The sequence below is a fragment of the Triticum dicoccoides genome, chromosome 2B (genome assembly GCF_002162155.2).
Source record: "Triticum dicoccoides isolate Atlit2015 ecotype Zavitan chromosome 2B, WEW_v2.0, whole genome shotgun sequence".
Lineage (NCBI taxonomy): Eukaryota > Viridiplantae > Streptophyta > Magnoliopsida > Poales > Poaceae > Triticum > Triticum dicoccoides.
In genome coordinates, this window is record NC_041383.1 from 611741111 (window position 1) to 611750904 (window position 9794).

General features: G+C 50.2%; 1 protein-coding gene across 1 annotated transcript in view; it reads right to left on the reverse strand.

The window, feature by feature from the left end:
- The window catches only part of LOC119365155, a 3308-nt gene extending 1810 nt beyond the window's left edge, over nucleotides 1-1498 (reverse strand). The window contains exons 1-2 of the mRNA XM_037630753.1: nucleotides 951-1498; nucleotides 639-840 (exon numbers count right to left, since the gene is read on the reverse strand). Coding sequence (XP_037486650.1) covers nucleotides 639-840; nucleotides 951-1388 — 640 coding nt within the window. The 5' untranslated portion in view covers nucleotides 1389-1498. The remainder of the gene's footprint in view (nucleotides 1-638; nucleotides 841-950) is intronic.
- Nucleotides 1499-9794: the final 8296 nt, after the last annotated feature.

The window sequence follows — 9794 nt, forward strand, 5'->3', positions numbered from 1 at the left end:
TTCTCCACGCAACCATTATGCGTTACCGCTCGGCCATCAACGTCACGTTTCCCCCGTTCTTTTCTTCTTCTTGTACTACTACTACTACACTGTTCCTTACTTGCACGTATTTGCATCCAACGGTGTGCTTGAGTTGATAAGATGGGAGACAGGAATGGGTCACCGGATATATATTCGTGCCATGCGGTTATCATAGTCGTAGCCTAATACGCCAACAGTTCGTGTGCATATATACATCGATCAGGGCATCGAGCTGTACTTGACCTACATTGATTAGTGCCCATATCATTTCCACACGATTATTTTCTAACTAATCTAGGTTTAAGTAGTACGAACCAAAAGGCAACTTTGCTGATGGCTGCAGCACGTACCGTTAGACGCCGGAGGACGGACAAGGCGTGGTAGAAAACGTTGTGCCTGTCGGTCGGGGACTACAGTCAACTATAGCTACGTGATCGAGTCGCCTAAGCAGCTAGCCTGGTCTTACTGTCCTAAAAAAAACCTAGCCTGGTCTTACGGGCGTTTAACTAAATCAGCATGCGCGTGTGCAATTTTGCAGGGAGTTAACGTAGCAGTGACTGGATCAACGAAAATAATTCACTTCAGAATGAAGCCAGATGAAGTGCCGAAAGGCTTACTTCGAATGTTGGCTATGCTTTGCTGGAACGTCGCCGACGCGGTCTCGTCGTCTCCATCCACGCCTTCGCCGTCGCCGTTCTCGTCCTCGTTGCCGTCGTCGTCTTCATCCTGGCTGAGGAAATCCATCACAGAGACCGGGCTCAGACGCTGCTTCCGCTCTTGCTCCTGCTCCAAGTGGGGCGTCGCCTCGAGTCCCGCAACCTGTTATTGTGGCCCGATCGAATGCAAATAAAAAACCAGGTTAGACTAACATGATCGGAAAAGACAATCCAGACGTGAGGTGAATTCCCAGGAAAAGAGTGCACTCTTGCCTTTGTTTCGTTGCTACGGCGGCCGGCGGCACCTGCACCGACGCCACCGGCTTGGCCAGGCTCTGGGTTCCGTCGTCGCGGTAGCATCGCCGGCGACGAACCATCCCTAGTCCCACCGGCGGTAGTCGACGGTGAACAGCTGGGTGCCCTCCTGTCCACCGCCTCCTCACCCCTCCGCTTCTTCCAGAAGCCCATACGCAGCCTCCTCGGGGAATTCCCGGCGAGGGCGACCTCCCCCTCCCTTCCCGACGGCCGGAACAGCGCAGCTCTCACCGCGGCGGATACCCTCGCGATGACATCGCCGTTCCGCCGTGTGGTACGGAGCTCGGCGACGAGGTGGCGCGGGTAGCACCCGAAGCCGTCGCGGGAGAGCTCCGCGGTGAACTCCAGCTCAAGCCACTCCTTCAGCATCAGCGCCGGCTTCCCCTCCAACTCCATGGCTGGCACCCTGCGCTTTCTTGCACGGCCGCCCAACTGAATTGCACGGCTGATGGCCGGTGGAGCAGAGGAGACGAGACCTTTGTGACCTTTGGAGTTTGGAGGGTGGTGAACAGAGCGACAGACGCAGACACTACAAGTAGTAATCTTGTCTATAATCTGCCGGATTGTGACACGCACGAGTTAGTCGGAGATTCGGAGTGGGATGGTTTGGGTGGTAGTGTAGTAAAATTTTGTTTGGGAGCCAGAGGTGCAGTGCAGAGGATGTTTGCACTTGGCAGGCCGGGATTAAGAAGCGTGTCGCATGGGTATCGGGATGGTTGCAGCCAAAACAGTGGATGCATCGGATGCTTAGGCCGTTTTCACGCACTATTTGTCGTGTTTCACTGGGTTTAATAACAGCTTATGCGAGCATTGGATTAGAATGACCATCCTCCAAAATTAAACATGTGGTGTGTCCGCAGGTCACCGTCGTCGTGGATACTGGCTAAATACTGGCTAAATAACTGTTAATTAGCTAGAACTTTTTTTGTGTGGGATTAATTAGCTAGAACTGCAGAAACTATATAAGCTTATCAGTGCAAAACTAGAAGGCAGATTTATCTTGGTGTAATTAAATATGTAAAAGGAGCTACTAGTAGTACTGAACTACAGAGAATTTCTTTGTGAGGAAATCACATCCATGCTGTCATGCACTCCTCGGCCCGCTGAGAGACACTTTTCTAGGGCGAACATGCATCGAAGCAACAAAAATTGAGCAAAAGACTTCCATAGCCTTGAGTCAGATCTTTTACTTGAGACAGGCCACCTCCCTCTGTCCATGGAAGATGGAGCTTCCAACTTTTGAACTCAAACCCGAACTCGCCGTGGCAAAGCTCGCGTCTCGCTTCGCACGCAAAGCGCAGAGCGCGCTGAGTGGAGCTCCGTGCCGGGCAGCGGGCAGAGCTGGCTTCATGTGACGGCCGAATAGTTTTAGGGCTCGTCGCTTCCATCGGGACAGGTGCCGGCCGGCGGGTTCAAAAATCGCTGGCATCGTCCGGTCCGGCCGCTCCACCGTTCTACGTGGCCGGCGGCGCTTGGTTGGGCGATAGGCCGCTCGCGTGCGGCCGAAGCCGCTCCCGCGCTGGGGCGTGGAGATCTGCGAGGGTATGTGCGCGGCCGACGTGGGCGGGCGCGCACCGCGCATGGCGGTGGAGTCCGGGACCGGCACCCTACGGCCTCGCCTGCCCGTGTTGAACTCCCGAGGATCCCTTCTTGGCTCGATGCGGGCACGGCAATGTCTCTAATATCGGAGTGCTCACCCGTGCTTTGTTGGATTCCATCGGTAGCAGCCTAGCTTGTACTCCCTCCATTTGGAATTATTTGTCTCGAAAATGGATGTATCTAGAACTAAAATATGTCTAGATACATCCATTTCTGCGACAAGTAATTTCGAACGGAGGGAGTAGCAGCTTAGAGCGTATCCAGCCGGGCCCCTAACAGCCCCTCAGTACGTTTTTTGGCGCCGGCACCCAAAAAACGGCTCAGCCGCGTCCTCATGTCTAATTTTTCTGCCGGTTTGGACAGAAATAACAGCAGGCGAATCCGTGCCGAACCTAAGCCCATGGGGTCGCATGGGGCGCCCGCCGATGCGAAAAAGCGCATGGGACCGCTCTGTCGGCGAGACAAGGCCATTTTCCCGCCGACCCCCTTCTTCCCTCCCTCCATTTCCCTCCATTCCCTCCTTCCCCCGCCATTCTCCTCCCTCTCCCCTCCATCCGTTCGCCATGCCGCCGAAGAAGTACGCCGTCCCTCACCCCGCTACCGATGTCGACGCCGATGTCTACTACACAACCTTCTTCTTGTAGACGTTGTTGGCCTGCAAGTGCACAAGTTTGTAGGACAGTAGCAAATTTTTCTCAAGTGGATGACCTAAGGTTTATCAATCCGTAGGAGGTGTAGGTTGAAGATGGTCTCTCTCAAACAACACTGTAACCAAATAACAAAGAGTCTCTTGTGTCCCCAACACACCCAATACAATAACAAATTGTATAGGTGCACTAGTTCGGCGAAGAGATGAAGATACAAGTGCAAAATAGATAGTAGATAAAGGTTTTTGTAATCTGAAATAATAAAAACAGCAAGGTAACAAGCGATAAAAGTGAGCATAAACGGTATTGCAATGATAGGAAACAAGGCCTAGGGTTCATACTTTCACTAGTGCAAGTTCTCTCAACAATAATAACATAGATAGATCATATAACAAGCCCTCAACATGCAACAAAGAGTCACTCCAAAGCCACTAATAACGGAGAACAAACGTAGAGATTATGGTAGGGTACGAAACCACATCAAAGTTATCCTTTCTGTTCTATCTATTCAAGAGTTCGTAGTAAAATAACATAAAGCTATTCTTTCCGCTCAATCCATCATAGAGTTCATACTAGAATAACACCTTAAGACACAAATCAACAAAAACCTTAATGTCACCTAGATACTCCATTGTCACCTCAAGTATCCGTGGGCATGATTATACGATATGCGTCACACAATCTCAGATTCATCCAACCAACATAAAAGTACTTCAAAGAGTGCCCCGAAGCTATTACCGGAGAGTCAAGAACGTGTGCCAACCCCTATGCATAGGTTTCCAATGTCACGAAACCCGCAAGTTGATCACCAAAACATACATCAAGTGTCACATGATATCCCATTGTCACCACAGATAATCACGGCAAGACATACATCAAGTGTTCTCATAAAGACTCAATCCGATAAGATAACTTCAAAGGAGAAACTCAATTCAACACAAGAGAGTAGAGGGGGAGAAACATCATAAGATCCAACTACAATAGCAAAGCTCGGGATACATCAAGATCGTGCCATAGAGGGAACACGAGAGACAACACAAGAGAGAGAGAGATCAAACACACAGCTACTGGTACATACCCTCAGCCCCGAGGGTGAACTACTCCCTCCTCGTCATGGAAAGCGCTGGGATGATGAAGATGGCCTCCGGTGATGGGATCCCCCTCCGGCAGGGTGCCAGAACAGGGTCCCGATTGGTTTTTGGTGGCTACAGAGGCTTGCGGCGGGGAACTCCCGGTCTATCTTCTGTTCTGGAAGTTTTAGGATACGTAGGTATATATGGGTGCAAGGGGCATGCCGGTGGACCTCCAGGGTGCTCACGAGGCAGGGGGGGCGCGCCCAGGGGGGCGCCCCCACCCTTGTGGGCAGCCCGGGACTCCCCTGACGTGCACTCCAAGTCCATCAGGTTGCTTTCCTTCCAAAAATAACTTCTCCAGTTGATTTCGTTCCGTTTTGACTCTGTCTGATATTCCTTTTCCCCGAAACACTAAAATAGGCATAACACAACAAATCTGGGCTGGGCCTCCGGTTAATAGGTTAGTCCCAAAAATAATATAAAAGTGGATAGTAAAGTCCAATGTCGGTGTCAAAACCGGCGGATCTCGGGTAGGGGGGTCCTGAACTGTGCGTCTAGGCGGATGGTAATAGGAGACAAGGGACACGATGTTTTACCCAGGGTCGGGCCCTCTTGATGGAGGTAAAACCCTACGTCATGCTTGATTGATATTGATGATGTGGGTATTACAAGAGTAGATCTACCACGAGATCAAGGAGGCTAAACCCTAGAAGCTAGCCTATGGTATGATTGTTGTTCGTCCTACCGGAGAGGGCTAGGGTTACACAGAGTCGGTTACAATGGTAGGAGATGTCACATCCTAGCTAGGTCATGCATTAGAGTGTTGCATCATGTCTATTTTTCTCAACAGAAACTTGAAATGGGGATGACAGAACCCCCAGCCCCCTCTGAAACCAACTAGGGTTTACTAAAAATATTTTCAATGAACCTGAAATGCCCTTCTAAAATGTCCATCATTTTTGCCTTGGTTCAGAACCTCTGCCAAAAGTGGTGCACAATTTTCTAGGTCATCCTAAGGTCTTTGAATTAAATCATAAGTATTTGAGTTTGGGCATTTAAATTATATAAATTATTTTAAATGCTCAAATAATCCCAACTAAAATGTTCCATGCTGGATATATTCCAGTTAATGGCCATGAGCAGTTTGGTGAATTTTGGAGTTGTTTAGGTATTTTTAGTAAGTCCACAAAGTTGCAGAACAAATAAAAAAGATAAATAAAAGAGAGAGAGAGGGAACTAACCTGGCAGCCCAACTAGCCAGCCCACCTAGCCGGCCCAGCCCAGCAGCCGCTCCAGCGAGCTGCTTGCCTTTGCCAGGCAGGCAGGCAGGTGCTCGACGGCGGCACCAGCGCGCGCCACGCAGCTGCCCGCCGCCCTGCTTCTTCCCCTCGCCTCTCTGCTGACCGGAATGAGCTCCACGTCGCGCCCCGAACCCCATGGACAAGTCCATTCTCCCCCTGCCTCTCTCCCTCGCTCTCCCACGCCATGGCCGACGCCATCGCAGCCGCACCGTCGTCGTAGTCGCGCTCTCCGTCGCCCTCGCGCCGTGCCGTCGTGTCCAGGAGCTCCGCCGCCCTCCTCTTCGTCGAGCTAGCCGAGCCCCGAGCGCTCGTTTGCCCCGAGGCCTCTACACCAACCTCGCCCGACTCCGCCGTCGCCGGAGATCCCCTTCGCCGTCACCACCGCACCAGCTCGTCCCCGACCGCGCCGTCTGGTTCCTCGAGATCGCCGTGAGCCCAGCTACCTCTCCCCCTTTCCTTTCTCGCTCTCGAGCCCTGTAGCGACTGCACGAAGCTCACCCGCACGCGCCGCCGCGGAGCTCGTCGCCGACGTGACTCCGGCCACCCACTGGCCACACCACCATGTCCAACGCACTCACCGCACTCGTAGGAACCCGTAGCACCTCACCACGAGCCTCGCCGTGCTCCGTAGCTTCGGGTTCATCCTCACCCGAACTCCGGCGACTGCCAAAGTCGTCGCCGGCGCCGTTTCCGGCCACCCCGAGCCCAACCAACACCACCAAGAGCTGCGGCTTGCCCCCAGCTACGCGTAGATGCCCTCCGCGGCTCTTTTGGTCGCCGGAATGCACAAAACCACTCTCGCCGCCGCGTTCGGCCTCGCTGGCGGCTAAAAGCCGGTGCGTTGACCCCGCTGACCCCTCGTTTGACCACGGGTGGGCCCAGTTTGACCCCCTAGGTCAATGACAGGTGGGGCCCAGCCCTGTTAACTAATCAGGATTAGTTTTAATTAATATTTAGTTAAACTAATTACACTGACACACGGGACCCACTAGTCAGGGTTGACCTGGACTGTTCCGTTGACCGCTGACGTCATCCTGACGTAATGCTGACGCAGTAATTTATTTACTGGATTTATTTTATACAGGAAATTCTAGTAAATACCACAAACTTTAAAAAATCATAGAAATTAATCTGTAACTCCAAATGCAAAGTTTTATATATTAAAAATGATCAAAAAAATCCAATCCATCCATCTGTACTGGTTTCATGCATGTTTAAGCAAGCTAACCTGATGTTTAGTGCAGAACAAGATAAAGCACTTAAAAGGGCCATTTATGAGTTTGAAACTTGAATCTTTGATTCAAAATGGTTCAAACCCATCTGGTCTTAGCTGCATTAGCCCAATACACTCATTTTGCCATGTCTCATGCATGCATCATATTGTTGCATATTGGTTGGTGATGTTTGTGTATCGGTGCTCTTTGCGGCAGGTTCTGCCCCTGAGGAGTACCACGATTACCCTAGCGAAGATCAATATCAGTGCATCGACCCATCAGGCAAGCAACCAACCATTTGATCATATTGATACAATCCCATGTTCTTGCTTCTGCTCTCTTTTACTGCATTAAGACAACGCGTTTCAAACTGCTGTGTGCTACGGTAGTTGAACCCATTTCCTCTGCATGACCTGTCATTGCCACAGTAACTAGATGAAACCCACTAGCATGTGTAGGAGTTGATTGAGCCATATGTATGTGTTGTTCCTACCTTGCTATGCCTGCTATGCTTAGAGTCGTGTCAGGTCTGGTTCATCTGGGTGATGGGCTAGAGTGAAATGATCATGCCGGTAATGAGAGTGATGTGTTGAACACGATTTGGTAAAGGTATCGATGAGAGGCCATGTAGGAGTACATGGTGGGTTGTTTCATTGAAGCCGACCTTAAGCACTGAGATCTGTATTTGTGATTTAATATTTAGCTACTACCATGCATTGGGCCCTGAAATATGACCCCGCCCGACTTCTTATTCACCCTAGTCCTCTGTCCAGGAGTTGCAAGTAGTTTCTGGTGTTTGTAGCTTACTGGAGGCCGTGGACAGCGCTGACCCGCGGGGTGGGCTGTGATGCGGTAGGTACGTGGCACGGTGTACCGGATACCCGTTAGGTATCTCGGGAACCCTGTACACATCGTTCGGGGCCGTATATGGAAACCTCGGCCGGACTCCCTGCGGATGGAACCTGGATAGGCGATAAACCGGGACTAGAGACTTAGGTGTTTAGGTAGGTCGTGGTCTACACCCACGTCGGCTTTCGCTTGAAGTCTGCCGAGCACATGTCATGTGCAGACGCTAAGTGGTGGAAACATGTATGAAGAAGTACACCCCTGCAGGGTTAACATCATCTATTCGAATAGCCGCGTCCGCGGTAAAGGACTACTTGGTTGCCTATACAGTTCATAGACAAGTAAATGGATACTACTAAAATCCTCAAGATAAGCGTGAGTGCCGAGGATGGCTCTTCCGTAGGATGACGGAGGTGGATCCTCGGTAGTGTATTGAGTTGGTGTGTAGTGGACTCGTGTGCACAAAACCATTTCAAGTTGGTGTCTCGTAGGATAGCTTAGCCAAGAGTCAAAGCTGGCTTGCTGCAATAACCCCACCAACCCTTCTTGATAATGTGCATGTATGTAGGATCTGATGTAAGTCTTGCTGAGTACCTTTGTACTCATGTTGCTTTAATTACATTTTTCAGAAGACGCTGCAACCCCTTCTAATGGGTTCTTCGTAGACGTTGACATCGATGAGTAGACTGAGGCCCAGGTGGTGATCCTGAGCTTGTGAAGGGCCATGTAGTTTAGCCAGGCTTCCCAAGCCCCTTTTATTTTACTAGTTGTCTGTACTCAGACAAGTTACTTCCGCTGTTGCCTTGTATGCTTGTATGACTTGAATGTGGGTCGCGTGACCCATACTTGTGTGTATGATATGTATGGCTCTGAGCCTTTAAATAAAGTACTTGTGTCGTAGAGTCATGTTGTGATGCCTTGTTGTATTTGCACATATCGAGCATATTGTGTGTATGATTGAAATGCTTGGTATGTGTGGGATCTAACTATCTAGTTGTTTATTCTTAGTATCCTCTCTTACCGGGAAATGTCTCCTAGTGTTTCCACTGAGCCTTGGTAGCTTGCTACTGCTCCGGAACACTTAGGCTGGCCGGCGTGTGTCCTTCTTCGTTCTTGTGTTTGTCCCTTCGGGGAAATGTCACGCGATGGATACCGGAGTCCTGTTAGCCCGCTACAGCCCGGTTTACCGGAGTCCTGCTAGCCCAGTGCTACAGCCCGGATTCACTCATTGATGACCGACACGTTCGATGTTGGGTCATGAATGCCTGTCCCTGTAAGTTTGTGCCACTTTGGGTTCACGACTAGCCATGTCAGCCCGGGCTCCTTACCATATGGATGCTAGCGACACTATCATATACGTGTGCCAAAAGGCGCAAACGGTCCCGGGCAAAGGTAAGGCGACACCCGTGGGAATACCGTGCATGAGGCCAAAAAGTGATATGATGTGTTACATGCTAGATCGATGTGGCATCGAGTCGGGGTCCTGACAGCGTTGGCATCAGAGCTGGACTGCCTGTAGGTTCTCCAAGCCAAACTGGTCGATGTTGAGTCTAGAAATGCTTTAGTTATATGTAGGGGAATTGATTGTGGGATGGAACATAAGACTCTTTTTACTCCTTTATCTCATGACATTCTGATCTGAGTCAGTCTATTCTTCCACCCGGGGTTAAGGAATTAGGATCTCTTCTCTCTATTAGGTTCACGTGTTACTAATCAGTAGTACCTTATAGGTTTGATGGATACAAGCCTAGTTCAGTTCTACTACCCCATTATTTTGTTAAGATGGACCCAGAACCTTGATATGATGTTGTTGAGTGTCTATGCAATTCTTTGCAAAATGCCTCAAAATCCTTCTTGAGCATTTACAGCCGTTGTGCTGTCCAATTTCTGCTAGAAATTCTAATGTCTTGTGTTATATCGTGTTCCAGATGGCTTCCCGTCCTCAGAATCAAGTGGTTCGTTTGACTCGATGCCTAGATGTACCCAGCCATACTGCCATGTTGGTCAGGGTAATGACTGAGGCTGGATACCGTTGGTATCCTGAGTACACGGTCGAAGAGTAATTCCGAGACTTTAATCAAAGTCAATATTTTTGCACTGTCAGGATATTTCCATCTTATCC